At 43.9% G+C, this 24,128-nt stretch overlaps 1 protein-coding gene across 1 annotated transcript; it reads left to right on the top strand.

Annotated features, from left to right (window-relative positions):
- Positions 1 to 12: 12 nt before the first annotated feature.
- On the top strand, positions 13 to 22,909 carry ANKRD9 (ankyrin repeat domain 9). Its single transcript, XM_069207304.1, has 2 exons — positions 13 to 148; positions 17,256 to 22,909. Exon 2 carries the CDS (start codon positions 17,333 to 17,335, stop codon positions 18,215 to 18,217), a length of 885 nt encoding a protein of 294 aa, XP_069063405.1. The 5' UTR covers positions 13 to 148; positions 17,256 to 17,332; the 3' UTR covers positions 18,218 to 22,909.
- Positions 22,910 to 24,128: the final 1,219 nt, after the last annotated feature.

A 24,128-nucleotide genomic window follows, 5' to 3' on the forward strand; every position in this document is an offset into this window, starting at 1 on the left:
GGGAATGAATAAAAGCGATCCGTGCGACCGGCAAGTGTTTGGCGGAGGGAGAAAGGGGTGCCCCGGGACGCCGCAGACGAAAGAAAGGGACGCAGCCACCACCTCTGGGCACCCGCGGCGGAGGCAATAAAGTAGAGTGAGGCTCAAGGTCAGTTTTAAGGCAGGCTGTGTTTAACTGGAGCTACCGGTTTGTGTTCTAGGTATTTAATTGATTGTGTGTGGTTGGCGCCGCCTGTGAATAAACCGGGGTATTTCCTGGTGTTGACTGGTGCTCCCTTCTATACATAGTGAGGGGTTGTTATGTTCACTGGGCCGCTTGAAGATGGCGAGGGTCCATTTCAGATTCATTTATAGCCTCCCGTACCCTCAGCTCCGATGCCCGGATCCTATTCCAATGCCAGTCGTGCATTGTACAAATAAGTACAGTCCCCCATATCTTTTATCCACTCCCTCATGCTGCCATCATTCCTTCATGCGGCTCGCTCCCTCCCTCCATATTTCTTTTCCGTTCTATTCATCTCTCGTTTCATCTCTTTTCTGTCTCTATTTCTCTCCTACTCTCACTTTCTGTCTGTCTCTTTCTTCGCATCGTTCTTTCTACACCTGCCACACTTTTCTCTCAGCATTCTCTTTTCCCAGCACTATTTTCCTCTTGAACTATCCCGACCCTCTCTTTTCGTTTAATGTAAACATTAAGGACAGATGTTCGGATGGATCTCAGAGTATACAAACAACACTTGGTAAAATCATTCAGGAAGTTCGGTACTATAATACATACAGTCTACAAAAGTTTTAAGAGTTTAATACTGATAAGCTAATACATGTTGTCTCTGCCACACACTCATAATTCCCACCATTACGCCATCATGTTTTTCACTTCTTTCTGCCTGTTTTCCTGGTTCTCCCAATCTGTCCTTCCCTGAGTCCCACTGTCCCCTCTTTGGTGCTTTTCATCATATGTCCCTGTCCCAGGGATAAAGTCGATTACATGGCAGTAGTACATGTTTTCTTCCAAGCAGCATAACTGCTTTTGAAACACCTCCCGTAAAGATAAGTGTGAGCCTCACCGATGTCAGTGACTGATACACAGTTTTTTTTCTTTGTCTTGTGCCAATTGCAGTTCTGCTATTCCTTTATAAATACTAACTTACTGGTAGCAAAGGTGGAGGTAAAACTCACTCCGACTCAAGAGCCATCTCAGGATCTCTGTTGTATTAAAGAGTCCTGTTAAAATGACGGCATGGCAGGCTTGTCATTTGTGGCCCCCATGGCAGTGTTTCATAGACGTCCTGCGTACAATTCTCCAGCAGTTAGTCATTGTTTAATAGAGGCGTAAAGCTTGTCAAGCAAGACACGAACAGGAGTAAGCACGCAGGTGAAATATATGAATCCGTTTACTGCAAATCACAAATACACTCGGGATGTTTTAAATGGACTAGATATATTTGTTAAATGTGAACAGCAAAACCAAGTTTGTGGTTTCTTGTTATATTGTTTCCTTGAAGGTAATTGAAGACAGTCAAAGGAGTGGAGACTGTCAAATGCAGATGCTCACATCCTTTTTGCATTAACACTCTAGGCTTCATTCATAATCACAGTGTGGTTGAATTCTGGTTTGAAATAGAAGTGCATTAGGCGACTGAATTCCCAGATTCTTATTATTTACCGAGTCGGGATCTGCAGATATTTACATCTGCAAATACAATTAGTACTGTGGATAATCGATCAGTAGGGTGGATTGTAGTTCTATGTTTACTCGTGGGACGGGAACGGAGTGTCTACAGGTGATGGTGGCCACCCTAGAAATAGCCATTACACTGCTCATGTAAAAGGCATGATTTTTTAATAATTTTTTTTATCAAGGGTAGGAAATGAAAGTAACATGCCCCAAGGGAAGTGTAAGAGAAGAGGTTTCTTCAACTGGAGTTTTATTTTCCCGGTGAGGGAGAAAAGGTAAGTTAAAAATCTGTAAATACACACTTCTGTCTGACCGACAATCAACAGAGGCATGCTTGGATGATTAGCAGCACACCAGGAATTCTGCGACTTGCATACAATTCCAGGAACATAAGAGGGGATATTTGTGAACCGGCACACATTTGCCAGAAATCTACTATGCGCAGAGTTCTGCATTTTCTGCAAGACCCTTGGAATTGGAGTATACGAAATACAAAATTACACTTGTTGCACGAAAGTCCTGAAATTAACACCAGTTCACCTAATTATGTGCAGTTCGCAGTAACAATTTACAGTGAATGGCGCAATACATGCTAATTTGCAGTAAATATTTACGCACAGAAATAACAGAACATGAAAGGCTGCCATTTGCTGTGATCTTGTTTAAATGTGCCGTTGCGCTAAAAACTGACGCGAGGATGCATTTTGCGTGAAATGCCGAATTCGCATTTCACGTAATTATGCATAATTTTGCTGTGATTTCTCATGATCACGCAGAAGTAAATGACGCTCACCCCTACTTTGGAACTGACTCCAGTGAGAGTCCTGGGCGTTCTATATGAGTACCAAGCTATCATGCGAACCTGCACAGACATCTTCCTTGAACTCTTGAATAAAGTGTCACTAATGCTGTCTGTACTCATTCAGTGTTAGGTCAGTGTGTGAGTAATAGTGCCTGTCCTTCTTCAGCGTTATGACAGTGTGTGGCTGACACTGCCCATGCTTACTGGGATGGAGGGCAGTACTTATGACTGCCACTGCCTGTATTTATTAGTACTAAGGCAGTGTTTGTCTGTTCGCTGGTACTGTCTGCTCATTCAAGCACAGGACTGTGTATGCGTGTGGAGAGCAGTAACGAGTGATTTATATTGTATATTTATTTGTCTGTGGCTTTTATTATTTTAGTGAAATGCTCTGCTCCAGCATGCTCTTATGCATTGTAAGGGCAGTGTGCTTAGATACCGTATGTGTTTATTGAGGTTAGGGTGTGGCTCTTACGTAGGCTGTGCTTAGTCTTCACATTCAGTGGTAGGTAGGTGTGGCTCTTATGTAGTCTGCTTATACATTGTGTATTCTGTATACAGTTAGTGTGTGGCTCGTATAACGTCAGCACATTCAATGCCAGGCGTGGCTCTTGTACATTGTACACTTGTTCACAATCTGCAAATTCAGTGTTAATTTAGTGCGTGATGCAGTACGCACATTCATTGGTAGTGTGTGGTGGTTATGAAGTGAGTGCTTATTCAGAGTTCGTGTAGTGTGTGGTTCAGATTCACAGTAGGACATTATAGGATTGTGTGCAGTGGCTGGGTATAATTTGGGGGCGGGAGTGCCAGCAGATCTGAAACACCTTGCTGACAGTGAAGGAGGGGATCAGGGTGTCTCAGTGGGAATTTGGGGCGCTGAATGAGATGCTATCAAAACTATAATTTCTACTTCTCACAGGGCGTTTTTTCCTTTGGGTACTGCACATCTGCTGCTGAAGGAGGGTGTGTTCTAAGCTCGGATGTACCCCATTTGTCTGTGCCTTCAGGAAGCAGCCGTACCCTATGCCTCCCCTGAAAATTAGGAGGATACGTCTAGAAATGCTCCTAAATCATAGTGCACAATGGTTTGCTATTTTAACTCCAGACCCTGAGTATTTGGGGAAAGTGGTTTTTATAGGCAAGCATGGAGAGTAAAAATTCAGTGCCATCAATTATATTACCTGTCAACTTTTTGCCTAAAAAATACGAGTGAAGTCAGGTGCCGATGAAAGTTAGCACGTTAAGGTCAACGGGGAATGACCGCTTTTTTTTTGGAGGGTGATATAGGTTTGAAAAGCAGGTTACCCCATTAAAGTCTATGGAGGCCTCTTGTTTGTAAGGCGAGTGAATAGAAGTAAAAGGTGTGTTTGTTTACATCTCTGTGTGTACACTACGTTTGCATGCACAACAGATGCTGTGGAGAATTGACAGATGTGAAGCTTCAGCAGACACCACACTGGCTGTAAAATCAAAATGCATTGTGAAGTTGGAAGGTATTTACTGTGTTGTTTGTGAATAATTTAATGCTAACTGGCATTTGAATGTGACAAGATCTGCCAATAGCGCGGCAGCGCATCCCATTTTGACAGTTCGGTTTATGACTTTCCAGACGTTTCCATTGTTGATTGGTCTTGTGTAAGTGTTTCTTCAGTTAGGTGAGTGTTACAGTCTTTAGAAATCGTCAGGTTGGGTGAGACCGTAAGGCCCAGCGAGTGTGAAGCTGGCATAGGTGAAAGAGCGAGAACTCTTAGGTGGGAGAGTGAGAATTGGCAAGGACGGGCACTGTACACTCCTCGGAAGAGTAAGATGGGATGGGGCTGGGACAGAGACATGTCATCAGTCTGAGGTTGGAAGCACAGGCAGAACTGGTCGGTGCCAAAAACAATAAACCAGTTGAAGTGCCAGGTCCTGTTTCTGTGATGTCTGTCAGGCCTTAGCAGGTTTCAGTCTCCTGGGACTGGCCCATCCTGTACTTCTATACCTAATATTATTCAGAGCGATCAAGACTGCGGGCCATGTGGGTCGTTCGACCGGTTTGCGGCGCTGACTGACCAGTGGTAAAGAATAAATAAAGGCTTTACTTGTTCTGTTTCAGCCTGGGACAGAAGAGGTTGGAAACAGAGCCCTCTCTTACGGCTGAAATCATCGTTCAGTACCTCTGTACAGGGGTTGAGGGAAGGCAAATAACCCTTTAGGATTAGGAAAAAAATGATGTACGTGTATTTCTGTAGTGCTAAAATTTAGCTTGGAAGATGCAAGCACTTCACATGCTCGAAGAGTAGAAGGATTCCAATTCCGTTTCTCAGGCGTAAAATATTGGCATAGTATGTTATTGTCTAGTCATGAAGAAGGCAATATATTTTTGGGATCAACAATTATGTTTTAAACGTATATTTTCTTGAAAACGTGGATTGTTAGACCTGTCAGCTCTTGGTGTGGTTTCCCCTGTCTTTTTTTACTTCTGAGCTGTTTTTGATCCCGTGCTGATTTTCGTTTTTGCTGGCTTTAGGACCCTGGGCACTTTACCACTGCTGACCAGTGCTCAGGTGCAAGTGCTCCCTGTCTAAATGGTAGTGGTAATTGGTTTATTCATGATTGGCATATTTTATTTACTAGCAAGTCCCTAGTATTGTGCAGCATGTGTGCCTAGGGCCTGTAAATCAAATGCTATTAGCCTGCAGCACTGATTGTGTCACCCACAGGAGTAGCCCGGTAAATATGTCTCAGATCTGCCACTGCAGTGTCTGTGTGTGCATTTTTAACTGCCAGTTCGACTGGGCAAGTGCACCCACTTGCCAGGCCCAAACCTCTCTCTGAACTCACAATTTAAAAATGCATCTTTTGGTGAAGCTGGTTTTTAAATTGAATGTTTGAAAATGGCACTTTTAGAAAGGGGGTATTTTCTTGCTTAACCATTCTGTGCATCTGACTGGCTGTAAAATACACGTCTCAGTCAGGATGACAGTTGGGCTGTTTGTGAACTCACTCTAGACAGTCACGCAAAGGGAGCTGAGGTGTGCCCTGCATAACCTGATGGATCATCCTGGGCTAGAGTGGTGGGAGGAGCTGACACTTACACCTGAATAGGACTGTGCCTGTCTTTACAAAAGTAGTCTCGAGCCCCCTAGGGCATGTAGGGGGGCCAGAGCAGGAAAGGCAGGGTCTTGTGCACTACTAAGACTTTCCTTTGAAGTTTGCATACTTTAAAGGCAGAAATGAGTACACGTATTGGGCCCCTGAGACCACAGCTTCAGAACACTTCTGGACTGAGGACATTCTGCCAGTAAGAAGAGCTGGATGCTGTTGGAAGAACTGCCACTCTGCCTGTTGCTTTGTTGTGCTGGCCTGCTGCTTCTGTCCTGGGAGTTTAAGGACTGGTCTTTGCTTTCTACATCCTGCTTTCCAAGGCTCTCCAAGGGCTTGAACTGAGCTTGCCTCCTGTTAGAAGTCTCAAGACACCAAAGACTTCATCTGCCAGTGCCTAGACATTTCTGCTGAGAGTCCTGGCTTACCAGGTGGTGCCAAATCCAGTCCCTGTGCCCTTGAAAGTGGAAACTGGTGTTTTGAGGAAGAAAATCCTCGCATTGGATTGCCGCGGCAGAAGAATCGATGCAGTGCCTGCATTGCGGCTGAGGAATTAACACAGCACCTGCCTTGCAATGGAAGAATCAATGCCGCACCTGTACGACTGACGCAGCTCCTGTTCCACCATGGCTCTATCATCACAGTGCATCTGGATTTTCCTAAGCATCGTCCCTGGGCATCATTTTCGCATCGACCCCTGCACCGCAGCTGAGAACAGAGTCTTTGTGACTGAAAACCAACGCATCCTCTCTCCTGCGGGGAGAGAACTGACGCATCACCTCCCCTGCCAGTAAGAAATCGATACATAACTTCCCCTGCCAGTAAGGAATCAACGCATCACCTCCCTTGTAAGGAGAGAATCAATGCATCACCTCCCCTGTCAGTAAGGAACCGACGCAAAACCTCCCTTGCGTAATAAGGAACTGATGCATCGCTCTGTTTTCCAGCACCACACTTCTTCTGCAGCCGGTATCGTCTTTGTTTTTGACGAATCCCAGGTACTGCGTGTTAAAAAGAGACAACCATTGATTCCTCTGGATTAAGACTCTTTGCAACTCATTGAAAGTTATATATTTGCTTGTGTATGTTGGATTTTCGTCGTCTTGATCTTGTTTTAGTCAGGTAAATATTGGCTATTTTTGTAAACTTGTGTGGAGTCCTTTCTAGTGTTTTAACTGTGTTACGGTGTATGTGTGTACAAATACTTTGCAGATTGCTTCTGAAGTAAGCCTGACTGCTTGTGCCAAGCTTCCAAGGGGGTGAGCAGGGCGTATCTTAGCTGTGTGGCTCCTTTACCCTGACTAGAGTGAGGGTTCCTATTTTGACAAGGTACAAACCACTACCAACTAGACACCCCATTTCTAACATGGATCTTTTGTGGGATACTGGTAACAAGTTGCAACTATTAAAAGAAAAGAAAATGAACAGGGGAGAGGATCCAGTGTTTGAGTATAATAGCATATCTATGAGCACTCACACACCTCAGAGGGACCAGGTTAGACAGTGAGGGAGTATGAGAAATGGTGGGAGAGAGGAAGTGGATTAGTATGAAGTATGAGAGCAGCTGTATAGTCTTGACGGTGAAAAAGAGGTTCAATGGGGTCGTGTGTTCCATACCACACATGAATATATTCGCCCATTCTTGTGGCTTTGGGGTACCCCTAGATAAGTGTATTCAATCTGTGTACCATAGGGGCCTTCAGATACCAGAATGCAAGCCTGTTATTGGGCGGCCCAGGTGATAGTAATAAATGACTGGACCTTTGGACAGAGAGAGGTCCCATCCACGAAACTGAAGTATGACCTATTCAGCAATGTCAGTCTGCTGAACATGCTCAATGATGGCCCAATGCCTAGTAATCTCCCCCAGCCTGCAGAGTAGTACTTGACTGTTGGCATAGGGCCCTCAAGCGGAAAGGATGGGCTGGTAAGTTGCCCCTGGAGTCTTCCCTGTGGCATGGCAAATGGTTGCCCGCAAAGCGCATCCTTAACAGGATTCTGACTGTGGGATCTAATATGCATATCGAAGTTGTAGGACGTTTGGGTACAGGACTATATGGCATCCTTTAGTGAACAAGGTATAGAGCTGAACGCATAAATATTACATTTTATGTATATCTAAAAAATTCCGTAGTATGTCAAATAAGTTCCAGGGCCCAAAGTTATGCTCAGACATCTGTGCTGGCACTATTGAAGGTTGGGGTGCCAAATACCAAGACTGCAAGGTTTTGATTGCGCCTCATGGTTCTTTAATCCACCACTAGACACTGAGTGCCTTTTTCTCTCACTCTTGCAGGTTCTTATTTCATCCCTGCTTTGTCCATTTGTCCCTGCTTGTCCACCTTTCTCTTCCTTTTTGTTTGCCCTTTTATGTTTTTCTGTCTCTTGCTCTGGATCAAAATCTGATGAAGAATAATAAGTGCAGGTTCCCAAAACTCAGTGCCAGTGGGCCCCACTTGCAACCAAAGCCTCAAATGAAGCACTGACAACCGGGGCTTGCATTTGATACACACAGCAGTGCACAGGCAGCCTTACCGAGTTCAGTCCATTAGAGGCTAAACTAACTATTTTTGAGCTGAGGGGAAAAAAGGAATTGTAAAGGTTTATCATATGCTGGTTGTTAACACACTAGACATACTTCTGATATGTCAAACCCGATGGGAGATGACCTTGGGCCATTGCTAGATGAGGAATGGCGGGATGAAAAGATGGCTTCTAGGGAAATTATCATCTCATCTATGCTATGTCTAATTCAATTCAAGTATTTGCATTGAACATACTACCTAAACTCTGTATCGAATGAAAGAAGTTTCTCACCCAGTTGTCTTAGATGTCACATACACAGATTTGGGCAGGGGTTGCACAAGTCTTATAAAGGGTGCTGGGGTGGACTTTGGGTTTTCCTCTAAGAGGGTATAGTTGGGTCTGCTGGAGGATCTTGGTTGTGGACGGGCGCGGTTAGAATGTTGATTACTAAGTGTCTGTTAGGTAGGAGAGATATAGCAAGGCACTAGAGCATATATTCCAAGTCACAGTAATCAGCACTGCTCAATATATGCAGTTCACAATAAGTCATGTTACGTTGCCATTTATATCAAATGGAAATAAAGTGTGGGGCTGTGATGTTGCTTAGGTGTTTTGGTAAAAGGGAGTGGTAGAGTAGGGGGAAGGAGAAATTGGGACGGTCACAGAGAGTTCACTGAGAAGGAAACTTAGGAAAGAATTGAACTAAGAATTGTCCTCACAGCACGTGCTCTTTTAGCATATGTTTTGAAGGAGGAAAAGAGAGCACTTGTCTGATCTTTGTTCCCTGTCGAAGGGCAAAGTGTGTGTTGGGAAGAGAGCAGGTCACAAAATACTGACAGGACATGTACCAACACAGTTTGAGTTGTCTTGCTGAGGCAGTACCACGCTGTCACAGTGCATTTGTTGATTTTTAACTTCTACGGTCAGGCTTGACAGCGCAGCTGTTTGCGTGACACACTCACCAATATGTTAAAATATGTACATGGAGTGGGCTTTGCCTCTGCCCTGCAAGAGTATTGCTCTCTCACTTAATGGTATTGGCTGCTTACATGTATCCTTCCGTTACAGTGCAAACCTTGCGCTGTAAGCACACTCGCTGGAGTGAGCTTTCTCAGTAGGACAGAAACCCTTACTTACAGGTAACACTCAAATCCCTGCAGTTGTGTGTGCTAGCCCTCAGTATGTCCTGTGATGGGGAGTTGTGAAATAAACGTTAAATAAACGCAGATCTCTAAAGTAGTTGCAGCGACACATTGTGCCCATAGGAATTAGGATCCAGGTTACACTCACTCGTACACCCTCGCAGCTCTGCAAAACGCATACTAACCAAATGACCTGTCTCACTTGAAGACCCGAACCTTATATGAAGATCTCTGCAGTAAATACATTAACCCACTGAGGGATGCTGCTATTATTGAAATGGTTAGGAAAACAAAAAAGTTAAGATTGAAATTCTTGAATTGATCTTTGCTACTGGTAATTATTTTCAGGCACATTCCAGTCCTTTGTTTTTTAACCCCTATTGTAATATTCAGGTGCTGTCAGGCTATCATTTGTCCCTAATAATTAGGATCACTGTTAGAATATTGGAAACAAAAATACTGTGTGAGCAGAATATTGTGTCAAAAATATTGAGGACCAAAATATCAAGAAGGTACGTGCAAATAGGTAAGTATGGAGTTACTATGCTTAACTCCATATCTACATTCCATGAAAGAAAAAATATATATATATATATCGTTATGGCATATATGTAGAGTTATATATTGTAAAACTGTGCTTACTTGTAGAAACTTGCCTTCACCATACTTTTGTCCTCGATATTCTTGACACAATATGTTTTATGTCCCACTATATTTTTGTTTCCAATATTCTGCCTCAACACTGATCCGAGGGATTACAGGCTGAAAAGCACCTCTTAGCAAAAGCTGCGCCTCAATTGTATGACCCAGCCCTCAGAGATGGTTTTCACAGGCCATTCTTTGGATCAGCATTCCTAGGAGATAGAGCGCCGAAGGGGGCTTTCTCCATGTCTTGCACAGAAAGTTTAACGAGTCCGTTCTCTTTCCAACAATGGCCCCGTTTTTTGTGTTTTTTATATAGATTCTTATACACTGCTTCACAGACCAAAGTATTCCGCGGAAGACGGGTCAGAGCAGGCTAGTGCCGTCTGGAGAGCGTATACATCGTTATCACACTGTGCCCACCTCCACCACTCCCACCTACCCATCCCACACAGCATCCTGCTGGGCCTGCCTCCCTCCAGATAATCAAACGGATGTCTAACGGAAAGACTGGGCGGGAAGACCGCGCAAGTGATTGAAAGCGATTAGACCTACTACAAGCAACAGCCGAAAATGCTGCACGTCATACCAGTGCAGACTGTTGGCCCTACAAGTGCCAGTAACATAACATAAGCCCACCCCTGTCTTTACGCGAGTAGCAATACTGACTGCACTCAAGTTGGTCTGTGTAGGGGAAATAAGTTGATCAAATCCTTTTTTTTTTTGCAGTCTGGTACTTTGCTGTAGGGGCCTTTATTTATTTTTTAGGGTCGAGCCTGTGAGTGCATGCTCCTGCGTCCCGCTTGCGAGAGACTGCTGTGGTCAGTACAGGGCTTGTATTTCTTATTATGTATGTGAGACTACAATTCTCAGATTGCAAAGAAAAAAATCATGACTTGGTAAGCAACACATGCATTGGAACATCTTCGGGGTTCTTTTGGCTGTTTGTGGGGAGCACCTTCGTGGTTGGCAAATCTCACAGCAAAACCTGACCCCGCCCTGTAATGCAGAACAACATGACTAAGGCATGGAAAATGCATTGTGGCTCTGGAGTTTAGTTTGCTGCAGTACGCCCAAAGCGATCCATCTCAAATGTTGATGTTTCAAATACAGACTGAGACGTGAAAAATAACTACAGAATGTCAAGAATCCAAAAATAAGTGTTCCACAGGGCACCAAACATACGAGCGCTAACCTAGAGAAATTGTCTATTCACGTAAATAGATCTGTTTTTAGCGTTTTTTATGTAGAGGTCTTATTGCTATTTAGCTTCTGCACTGAAATTTGACACTCGGAGACAGCTGCTAATACTGTTTTAAAATTAAGATGCGCCATGTTAAAACTCATTTTTTTTGCTTATAAATTAATGTATGCGTTCATAGAGATGTTAACAGACAAGCCATTGCCCATGAGCAAGTCTTTCTTTCAAAAAATGAGCAGACACTTCTTCCTGCTGGTAGAAGGGAAAAATAGAGCTAGCTGATTTTTCATCAAATGTAGTCCTAATCGTTCGCATTTGAAAAATGACGAAAATATATTTCTCTACACCTGCTTATTAAAAAAACAGTAAAAACTGTGACTTCACTTTGTGCATTGCTTGTCATGTGGCAGATACAATTTACTTGAATCCCTATTACAAAAGTAGCAAAAAATGGTGCCAATAGATATGCCCTATTTTTGGTATCAGTGCAGTGTTTCTGCAAAGTAGTCCCCGATGTTTAAGTAATTTGACTTAAAAACCCTCAGTTTACTCACTTTAGGAAGATGGAACGCTGACGTGACCCTCCAGAGTTAAAACTCGTTCCCTGGTGATCACTGCAGATGACAGAAATGAGCACCTACCTCGCTGGGCCATTTTTGCGGCCAGTGTTTTATATGGGCTAGTACTGTGAGATACTGGGTACATGCACTTTTTATTTGGAGAGGGAGAGTGCCTCTACTTCTCAGCAGAGGTGCAGTACTTTAATTGGAAAGAACTGACTCTTCTCAGAAGAAAGCTGGTACTCAGGTATATAGGGTACATGCAGTTTTATTCTTCTACTTGAAGTACTGTTAACGGCATATATAAAAACATAAAAAAGGATGTCTCAAAGCCTGTCTCAAGGTGGCATTTGGCGCAGCCATCACTACCCCTATGTTGGTGCTTGCTACCCCTCTGGACAACCCTTTAAAAATGAGAAAGTGATCAGCTTTTTATAGTTGTAGTAACTGTCAATGTGTGTCCTCTACGGTTATTAGCGTGCTAGTGCCTCTTTTCACAAACATTTTAAAAAGTACAGTTGCCCACCATCCGCAGTCAAGTGTTCTGTGATGCCGCTTTCTGGGGTAACATCAGGGATCAAGGGACCTACTGTAGGAGGATGGCCTGGTTTGTAGTGTGTACCCAAGGTACTTACACCTTATACCAGGTCCAGTTATCCCTTATTAGTGAAATGTAGTCAGTGTTCTAGCAGCTTAGGCAGTCTAGAGGTAGCTGTAGCCGAGCAGCTTGGGCTGAACTAGGAGACATGCAAAGCTCCTGCAATACCACTATAGTTACATAGTACTTATATACAATAATTGACAATACTCAGTGTTACCAAAAATAAAAGTACTTTATTTTAGTGATACAAAGCCAAAAATATCTTAGAGGCAATACTCCTTCTGGAGGTAAGTATTATACACAATATATACACTAGAGACCAAAATCAGGTAAGTAAATAGTCACAGAATAGTGCAAACAGTAGAAAATACAATAGAATGCAATAGGACGCAATAGGCCTAGGGGCAACACAAACCATATACTAAGAAAGTGAAATGGGAAACACAAATTCCCCCCTAGGCAAGTGTAGTGTGTAGAGGGGCGCTGGGAGTGTAAGAAAACCACAAAGGTGAGTAAAATACCCCACCCCAGAGCCCAGGAAAGTAGGAGTAAAGTACTGCAAGTTTCCTCAGGACACACTACAAGTTGTTAATGCAAGAACCAAGCAACAAATGGTGGGTTCCTAGACCTGAAGACCTGTGAAGCGAGGAGACCAAGTCCAGATGTCGCAGAAGATTCCAGGAAGGACAGGAGCCCCTGCCAACCCAGGAGATGGTGCAAAAGAGGATTCTCCGGTTAGAAGAAGTCTGCAGAAGAGCACCAAAGAAAATGGCTGCGGGTTCCTGTGTGATGCAAGAGATGTCCCATGTCAAGATGTTGGATGCAGGCAAGTTGCAGCGCTGGATTCTAACAGTGGTCCAACAAGCCTTGGTTCAAGCAAGGTCGCGGTTTGCATCAAAATGGCGCTTCCCGGACCCAGGAGGGACCTGGGGGCCTCAACTCAGACTGAGGAGGCAGAGGGGGCTCCCAACACTGGAGGGAACCCACAGATGACCAGGCAGCACCCACGGGAGTCCCAGGACACAGGGACATAGAAGGTGAAAATAGCAGTTGCTGCAGCACTACAAAAGAAAGTCCCACGCCACCGGGGAACAACTCAGGGAGTTGTGCGTCGCAGGATGGAGTGCAGGGGACCTGGGCCATGCTGTGCATGAAGGATTCTTGCAAATAGTGCACAGAGGCCTCAGGAGCTAGAGATGATGCGGTGCACAAGGGGTCTGTCGCGAACCGGGAAGGCAAGCTCTTACCTCTGCCAAATTTTTGACCCAGACTGTCCTAAGGTACTTAGGGCAGTCTGGGTCGAAGAGGTCCACCACCTGTGTTTTCCAGGGAGCACGCTCGTCGCCAGGAGAGGAGTCCCAGAGAACCAGTCATCATCTTGGAAGGTGCCTGCTGGAGCAGGGAAGTGACTCAGTCACTCCACAGAGATTCCTTTAGTTCTTCTGGTGCAGGGTGAAGGCAGGGAGTCCTCAGAGTGTGCACACCTTGGAAGCTGTTGCAGATGCTGGCTGTAGCTGAAGTTGCAAGGTCACAGTAGCCTTTCTGTGTAATTTGTTGCAGTTACAGCTGTTCCTGGAGCAGTCTGCGGTTGATCCGACGGTCAGAAGCTGAAGCAGAACTTGCAGAGGATTCCTGGTGGAAACTTGCAAGTTGAATCTGAAGAGGAACCCACAGGAGAGACCCTAAATATCCCTGAGAGGGGGACTTACTACCTAACCAGGTCTGCACCTATCAGGAGGGGTCTCTGACGTCACCTGTTGGCACTGGCCACTCGGAGATCTCCAGAGTCTCCCCACACCTTGGAAAAAAAGATGACTAACTTCACGGGCACCCTGGAGGAGCTCTGGGCACCACCTCTGGGGTGGTGATCGACAGGGGAATGGTCACTCCCCTTTCCTTTGTCCAGTTTCGCGCCAGAGCAGGGACTGGGGGTCCCTGATCCGGTGTAGACTGGCTTATGCAAAGAGGGCACCATCTGTGCCCTTCAAAGCATTTCCAGAGGCTCTGGGAGGCTACCCCTCCCAAGCCTGTAATACCTATTTTCAAAGGGAGAGGGTGTAACATCCTCCTTCCAAAGAAATTCTTTGTTCTGCCTTCCTGGGACAGAGCTGCTCAGACCCCATGAGGGCAGAACCCTGTCTGTGAGGTGGCAGCAGCTGTAGCTGCAGTGCACGCCTCAGAGGTGGTTTGGCAGTACTGGGGGTCCATGGTGGAGCCCCCAGGATGCATGCGATTGGCCCCCAAATACCAGATTTAGAATGGGGGGGAAGTTCCATGATCTTAGACACCTTACATGGCCATATTTGGAGTTACCATTGTGAAGCTACATATAGGTATTGACCTATGTGTAGCGCATGGGTATAATGGTATCCCTGCACTCACGAAGTCCGGGGAATTGGCCCTGGACAGTGTGGGGCCACCTTGGTTAGTGCAAGGGTGCCCCCACACTTAGTAACTTTGCACCTAGCCTTCAGTAAATGAAGGTTAGGCATATAGGTGACTTATAAGTTACTTAAGTGCAGTGAAAATGGCTGTGAAATAGTGTGTGCACTATTTCACGCAGGCTGCAGTGCCAGTTCTGGGAAAGGGTTTGTCTGAGCTCTTTATGGGTGGCAAAAGAAATGCTGCAGCCCATAAGGATCTCCTGGAACCCCAATGCCCTGGGTACCTAGGTACCATATACTAGGGACTTATAAGGGGGGTCCAGTGTGCCAATTGGAATATGAAGTCACTAAACTATAGTGACTAATTTGGAAGCACAGAGAGCATAAGCACTGAAGTTCTGGTTAGCAGAACTTCAGTGACACAGTTAAGCACTACTGACAAAACACATTAGGCCACAAACTATGAGCACTGGGGTCCTGACCAGCAGGATCCCAGTGAGACAGGCAAAACATACTGACAAACAGGTAGAAATTGGGGTAACATGCCAAGAAAGATGGTACTTTCTTACATATACAACGACTCTTCTGCTCCCCCCCCCCCCATTATTTTGCTAAGATGGTTTAGCTGAGTCTTGTCCTGCCCACCCCCTTCTTATATGTTGAGAGGTCCTTCCAACAAGAAGCAGACAGAGAAAGCAATGGAGCAAATGCCCTGCACCATAAATGTAATTTTTGCCCCATTGAGTGGGCAGGGAAATCACACAAGCGCTTCCACATTACTTTGAAATCTCAACAAATCCTTGTTTGCTGACATATATTGCCTCCATAAATTGTGGTGTGAAAACCTTCCTGTGACAGAATTTTCACCCATTACCATACGGTTAAATGTAAATACATGGGAGAACAATGTTGTATAGCTGCAAACCACCAGAGTGTATATTCCGTATTTTTGGGGGTGGTTTGTGCATTGTTTTGTATCGCAAACTCGACCCAAATGTAGCGCTCCAATACCTTCTGGTCATGTTTGCGATACAAAAAAATGCAAAAACAAAAAAAATCACTGAATATATACTCTGGTAGCTTGACGCTGTATAAAATTGTGAAAATGTGCATGCAAAAACTCACATGCAGACATGAGGTTTCTATTTGATTGCAGACTAAAAAAGACACACTGGCTTCGTCATTGCTTGGTGGTGTTTGCGATAATGGTATTCTTGGCATTCCTGCATTGGTGGTGGTATTGGTGGTGTCTGGCTGTTCTGGTATTCGTGACCCTAGTAGCAGTGATGGTGTTGTTGGTGATGTGGTATTAGAAGTAGAAGAATTGGTATTGATAGCGGTGGTGGTTTTCTCCATGGTACTGGTGGTGGTTTTGGTGGTGTCAGTTGGTTGTACCTGGTGATATTGGTTGTTTTATTGGTATTGGTGGCAGTCTGGTATTGTGGTGCTTGTATTATTGTGAGTGTCTTTTATATAGTGCTTACTATTCCTGACAGGGCATTGAAGCATTCTAGTTATTGCCATTGGTGTGGCATTGCTAGTGGTGATATTGGTGGTGATGTTTTCAGATGAGGAATTCTTGGTGATGGTAACAGTGGTGATTTCTGTGTACACTGCATATACGAAATAACTGAGTATGACAACAAAAAGTGTGATGGTTGAGTGTTTTTGTTGATGTAAGCAGTCCCCTGTAGCATTACAGTGCAAACACTCCGAAGGAGGTGGAATGATGCACCAAAAAGCCAATAGCATGGCAGTGAGAGAAATATGCGATTGGGCTAATATACGATGCGACTGGCTCAAAGCTTTCGTTGCGTAATTTGTAAGCAATAGGTCTTGCAGACAGCTGTGCTGTCACCCCAAATACAAGAACAAGAAATAGGGAATTTAATAATTGTATCTTCTTTTTTCCTTGAAAGTGCACAGACCTTTCTTAATGTGGTTTCTCTCAAAGTACATGTTTTCACTGTATGTTTGAACATTGTATTGTTAATCTTGTCCCTTTTCTGCCTTTCAGTAATATGTAATAAGAAAAAGATAATTTTGTCATCATAAAATATGAATATCTGAGCATTTTATCATTTTTCACTATTTTAGTGTTAAAAAATGTGTCATTAAAGGACGAAATAATCTTTGCCTACGCACTTTAATCCTAGCGAGGAAAATGTAAAAGAGGAAAAATACATGTATTTCCGTTTGAGGATCACCTTCATTAAGTGGATAACCGTACCCAGATCTCCTTAGGGGTATTCGGTAGCCCTAATAGTATAGTATGAAATGTTCAGTTCGGGACGGGAGCACATGAGTAATATTGTCCTCGGAGCTGAAGGGCTATTATTATTATTGCTGCCTCATATGAAGAGGGCCTTCAATGCAACGATACATTTTAATTTATTATATAAAGTGTAATCTACAGAGAAAGTGCGGATTACTGCAGATTTTTTTTTTTTCTTGTCTAAGAATACAGAACGATTACGATATTAGGGAATAAAATGCTTCCCTTTTAATACCCTGGTTAATACGGTGCACTGTGTTTTTTGGGTTAGAGAGTAATTGAGAATGATACTGCGTTTATATTGGCCTGAGTCAATTACCTAATCAATGAATAATTGGCAATATGTTTTCTCTGCAGTATATCGGATCTGTGCCCAATGAAGTGCCCTCATCACAGTGGGAAACACGCGCCCTCCTTTAAAGGGAAACCTAAGAATGTCGGGGAATGTTAAATGGCTGAACTATGGCAAAAGTACAGATTATCAGTGCCAGAAGCGCTGCAAGAAGACCTCTTTCGCCTTCTACCAAGCCGTGAGGGACCTGCGGCCTGTATGGGTCTTGGAGGACATGCGCATCATGGAGGTCCTGCACTGGGAGGAGGGCGGCAAGGTGAGTTCCTACACCCCCTCGGAGGCTCTGTTGTACGCCCTGGTACATGACCACCAGCCCTACGCCCAGTACCTGCTGAGCAGTTTCCCACGCGATGCTTTGGCCATGCCCAGCATCAACTTCCATTGCTGCCAATCCCCCGCGCCTCACTTGGCCATGGCTGTACGCTACAATCGCGTCGGCATTCTCCTCAGGATCCTGAAGACTATGGCGGCCTTGCCGGACAGCCAGCGAGTCGGCTACCTCGACCGCAGGGGCTGCCAGCCAGTGGAGAGCGGACAGACGCCCTTGCATTTGGCCTGTGAACTTCTGCATCCAGAGTGCCTCATCCTGCTGCTGGGGCACGGTGCCTCGCCCTCCATCGTGGACGCCAATGGGAACACACCACTTGACACTTTACTTCAACATATCGGGCGCAGCCAGCGAGACCTGCGCTGTAAACTGCTCTGCCTGGAAGCACTCTCGCTCTTCCTGCCAGAACAGGTCCAGTTCAGTTCGAAGCAGCAGCTACAGGCCAACGAAATGTTCTGGCGGGAACGGCTAGGCAGGAGCTTGTTTCGGTGGCTTTCGGGCCAGTGCCCGCCATCTTTGTTCACTCGATCGATGCAGGTTTTAATCCGCTCCATCCCGCTGGCACGGTTCCCGGAAGCCCTAGACGAGCTACCCTTGCCTGCCCTTTTGAAACCCTGGGACCTAAAATGGAAGCACTGAGTGGTCCGACGCCCGTGCACTTGTGTATAGGTGCACTCTCCACGATGCATCTACTACGTGACATTTCTTAACGTGGATAAAAGCACTTTTTAAATATTTATTAAATTACCCTGTTGCACTTTCTAACTATTTTAAAAGGAAATACATGCGTTGAGTGCAGTAAAACAAGACAGAGTTTCGCACCATGCGTTACAGGATCGTATTATAGTAGGTTATTTATTAGGATTCGTTTAATGTTTATGAATTAGAATCAATACGTACGTATTGAAGTTAAATCTTTATGTGCAAACATCCACTTTTTACTATAAGAACGGGAAACTACTTTATGATTTAAACCCAATTTTGGGACAGGAAAGCAACTTTCCAGGAAAGCACTTGCATTCAGGGCAGTAGATGCCTCACGATAACAGATTTCTTCTAATAATATTTATTTATTGAACACTGATGTGATGTCATGATACTTTCTTTCATGCCCCCAGTGCTTATCCAACAACTATGTCTGCTGTAAATCTAATGAAAACTCAACGAGGCAGGTGTTTCCTGATGTTGTTCATGTTTTCTTATCAGTTATTTGTATGTGCACACCTACAACAGCACCATAATCACCACTACGAAAGACTTGTACACTGTAAAGGGCCCCTCAGATAACCCATACTTTAAAATCATGGATGAACAACCACAAACATATCTCGCATTTTAACGCCAAAACTCAATGATTGTCTGCCCCAAAATGTTAAAAAAGAATAAACACTTTAGGTCGGCTGCAAACTGTTTTGGCCCCTCTAGCTCAAGGAATAGTGGAAATTAAAATTGACACTGCAGTTACGTGGCCCAAAACTCATACTGTACAGCAGAGTGGAAGCTAGTCCCACCATCATGCAAATTTATGGAACTTTTCATTTAGTTTCACTCAGATTTGTCGGCAAGTGAGTGAAGCTGTAGCAACTGTGTAGCAAATATTACGTTTTTCACAATGAGTATCAGACACACATTTAAGTAATCAACAAAGCAACAAGTAGTGTCCAGATTTTCAAAGAAAAGGCTGTGGCAGCTAGTTAAGTCACACATCTTTACCTCATGCATTCTCGGATATGTTTCAGCACATAAAAGAATAGTGCTACTTTGGAAGCCTATACCTTGACGTCCATCTGGTTATTCTCCAAATTATTAGAATTAAGACTTATTTCAAGAAACTGACCCGCCAGTTCTTAACTTTTATTGGCTCCTTACTACAATGTACATAAGTTATTGGAATCATCCTCCTTTTCTCGAATTTAAGATCTCGATTATGATTCCTGCTTAGTTGCATTACTATTTATCACACCTGATACGTAACAAAACCTTGATGATCATTGTTTATCAGATGTGGTCAATTTACAAGTTTTGCTATGAAAATGGGGAATAGCATGCAGAATTTGGTGCTTACTGCACTGGGGTCTGCATGTCCATGCACTTGCTGGGCTTCGTTTACCTGTTACATTTTGTCAGTTATCGTATGAAAAATCAGACCATCTGTAAAATCTGACAAACTTTTAATTCTGATACCAGTCCAAACTATGGTCACATGGATGTCAGAATTTTACAAGCCATTCACAGTTGAGGCCTAGCGTGTCCCGCACTCTCTTCATGTGGGATCAGGAATATTTTTTCCTCTTCATGATGGCTTTAGAATACAAGGACCCTTATGAGATTGACAGCCAAATATCTTACAAACAAACCTTTTGCTTCATTGATATTGCTTATACAGTGAACATCAGGTTCACACTCTGACGAGTCACAGAACCTTATTCTCTTCTGGTGGCATCAGAGGAACTGTTGTTCTTGTGTGCCTTATTCCTACAAACCTCCACTCATCAAGTCATATTGGGCACATTCCTCTCCAGTATAGGTCACAACAACTGTGGTGTATCCTAATATTTGGCAGTGTCACCAGTTCTTGTTTGCCTGTCCATGGCTCCTGCAGCTGACTTCCTAGACTTATACGATATTGAATATTACACTTGCAACACTTTATTCCACCTCATGCTTGACGACTGGCCAAGATCAGGTCTCAGTTTGTCCTATTGCCTTTCACATTTGCATCATCGGGAGCTGAAGAAGTGGCTGTGCCTAAACAGTGACAAAACTGAAGTATTGCTCTTTCTGTCTGTCAGTCATGCTTCCCCTGTGGAAAAAGCATGGTGCTCTCTCAATGCAAAGGCCATCTACCCCTCAAAACAATGTGGTTTATGTCTGCTAAAAGGTGGTCAGCTGATGTTGCACCAGTCTAAGAAAATATAATTAAAGCTCTCAGTGGTCATGTTCTGTTCAGGCTGTTGTTTCAGCTTATACAATGGCCTCACCATTATATCTCTTTCAAAACTGCAGTCTCCAAGATTATGCAGCTCCGCTGTTGTTTAGGCTGAACCAATGCAGTCACTTCACACCAACCCCAAAAGCCCTCCGCTTGCTTCAAAGAAAATGAAGAATGACCTTCAAAACTCTTTTGTAGACAAGGTGCCACATAGCCTCTCTCCCCAAGCTCCTGCAAAATGTTTGATTTATACAATCCACCGGAAAGCCTCAGGGCCACCAACTGGGGCAAGTTAATGACCCTATTATTTAAATACAAGACATAAGTTGGTAGATCTTAACATGGCCAAGGCTTATCCCTGTTGAATTTCCTACAACCAAACCTGAAAGTTCAAAATGCCTATATCATATTAAAGACCAACCTCTTCACCCATTATTTGGATACCATCTCCCCACAGTCCTGTCCAGTTTGACTAATCCTGCCTGATCAGATGTCTAAGACTGGATACTCCTCCTTCAACCAGGCAGCACTTTTTTCAATTGTCTGTCAACAATTTAGGATTGTATCTGATGATGGATTTCTACTGACACACCCTTTGGTTTTGTTTCATTCTCCATCACCAGGTTCCTGCATCTGTACTACATTAAAATCGATCTCTTCTATATGTGCCCTTACCCAAACATATCCACTTGAGGACACTGCAAGATAGTTAGGAGTACCTTACAGAAATCTTAAATTAAAAAATGTGCACACTCAGCTTATAGACAATGAAGCACTCTATGGTCAGTGCTTATGTGACTTCATTCTTTCCCAATATTTAATTTATTTATAGGGAATTTGTCAATAGGTGTTGCTGCAGGCTGACTGTGTCTACCGATTCTTTTAAGATTTAAGCCTTTTATAGTCTGTAGTGCTATACTACCATTTTCAGGAGTAGAGAACAAACAAAAGTTGGTTTTGCCTAGATACTAGGCAACGCTTTGCCACAGTACTGTAACTTGCACAGGTAACATACCTGACCTATCATGGATGGTTATTCCCTGCACATCAACAGTATTTAAATGGAAATGTCTAATTCTAAATCTTTGGGCAGAGAGTGGCTCTGAGCATCTCTACCTTGTTTAGTCACACTTACATTTCTTGCCTGTCCACATAGGGCAATCCGATCAAGGTCAGGAAATCTCTTGTTAAGGGAGCTCAGAACGTGACTATCAACATCCATATTATCTGCACTGCGCGCACTGTGGAGTGGGAATCATACTTGTAGGAACTTATTATGAATGTTTTGTTAATTTCAGTGGAGCTGGTTACAGAAATTACCAGTCCCATCAGGATTATAAAAAGTGAAGTAACACCGGAACGCTGACGTTTTTCACCTAGAGCCTTCACTTGCTAAAAGCAGATGAAGCCTCTTGGCAAAAATCCAGCAGAGGATATAGAAAGTGTGCGGGAATCAGTGCAGAAAATAAGGAATAAATATTCCTGCATATTATTCCCCATTATACTGCAGTTATGAGTACTCCACTGTTGACACCCCCTCCCCCCTCTAGGCTCCCCTTCCCCGGATGTACCAATGCCCACAGTAACTGTTACTGCATGTGGAAGGATGGGGAGATACCGGGCAAATTATCATACATTTATAATGCTCCCACTAGAACAGTGGCAGCAATATTCATGCCCCAGCATACTTATGTTTTCACGTCAGCCTTCTTTGAAATAGACAGTTGTGTCATTTCTTCTGAGATGCCAGGAACTATGTGTGCCCTAAGGTCATGGCTGTCATGAGATCAAACCTTTTCCAGTTTTCCAGCTGTTCTCCCCAGCACTAGTATACAAGAAGCTAGCAAATTCCTGTAATATCATTATGTTGTGTGTTGGTTCACTTCCTTTGGGCATATTTAATACCTCCTCCTCTGAAACTTCAGTAGCCCTGTGATCTAATTTTCACTGTATTCCTCATGCAATCTTTCATCACTACGAAACGCCTAGAACACTGTGGTAAAGGCAAGTTCCAGCAAGCAGGAGCAAAACGGTGCCTTACTGAGACTAATACTCAGCATATCAGTCACATCAATACGACACAGCTGCTCTGTCTGTGCCGCATATGGACATAACCACAATGCCACTTAAAAATAAAGTATTTTAAAGGGTTTCCTGTTCTTTCAGTCAGGTTGCTGTTCAGTTCACTGGTTTATTTTGTCATGGAAATTCAAGATCTTACCACTGTATCAGGAGCAACTCCCCACCCAGAAGCCTCAAATTGAAGACGGGGATAACTGCTGTTTGTTTGACTAATTTGTGTACTTTGTCTTCTCATTTATGTGTGCATGTATTACAGTTTCTTTGAAAGTCAGCATATGTATTGCTTATTCGTAAAATAAATGTTTATTTGAAACATTCATACAGTTGATACTTTATTTGCTTCTATTACCGAGCATCCTTCTGAAAGGGCATTGCAATGTTTTACAGTGTACCAATTACCTACAGTCTACATTGTGACAAACAGGGGAGGCGCCATGAGGGGAAATTGTCTCTGGCATAGGACCCAGAAGCCCACAGAGCTCCGAGCAAGCCAGGTACCTGGCATTAGATGAAAAAAACTCAAACTGGTTCGGTCTATTGTAGTTGACATATAACCTCAATGGCAAGGTGCTTCTGAAGCAGCCCACCCCACTCTCTCCCTCAGAAGACCATTGTGGGTGGATCAGTGGAAAACAATGCATGGATAGATTGTCAGAAGTACTTGGTCCCAGATTTGTTGATATTTTACTCTAGTAAACACAAAAGCAAAGTTGTCATACTGCCTTGCCTCAAAGGGAGGGATAAAAAAAATGCACCATATCTAGTGGTGCATTTCTTCTCTCTACCAGCACTGGTGCACTTTTGGCTGTTATGTACCAGCATACACCCTTGTGCCATAGTACAAGGGTGTGTACGTTCTCTAAAACAGTATTTCCCAACCTTTTGACTTCTGTGGACCCCCACTTTATCATTACTGGAACCCGGGGACCCCCACTGAATCTTAATTCGAATCCAGGGACCCCCCCACAGAGTCCTTTCTGAAAGCTGGAGACCTAATCTGTTAGTATTATTTAATTTTCTACGCTGCCACGGACCCCCTAAGTAGGCTTTGCGGACCCCAAGGGGTCCCCGGACCACAGGTTGGGAACCACTGCTCTAAAGCATAGGTTTTGTACTGGAAGGGGACCATTCAAGTATAAAAACTATCCTTCAATACTTTCCCCACTTTGTGTGTTGTACAGTGCAGCCTACATACAAAGTTAAAAAAATAAGGAGAAATGAAAACATTTCTCCTCATTATACCTGCCTCGAGAAGGAGTAACATTTTGGCGGAAATGCCTGTCTTTGAATGTAAGTAGATAGGGATTTGCGTCAAAACCCATGGCTGGTCTATCTACCACCCAGAGAACGACCCCCTTCATCCACAGTAGCACACAGTAGTGCACAGCACAACTTTGCATGACTTTGGGATACTTTACTGTGCACATAGTAGTAAATCTTACCCCCAACACTCTGCACTTGGTTTGTATTACAAAAGTGAAACAAACACCGCACCAAGTAATAGTAAATTTTGACCTAGGTGTAAAGTTATTTGGC

Source organism: Pleurodeles waltl, chromosome 9 (genome assembly GCF_031143425.1).
Source record: "Pleurodeles waltl isolate 20211129_DDA chromosome 9, aPleWal1.hap1.20221129, whole genome shotgun sequence".
NCBI classification, from domain to species: Eukaryota; Metazoa; Chordata; class Amphibia; order Caudata; family Salamandridae; genus Pleurodeles; species Pleurodeles waltl.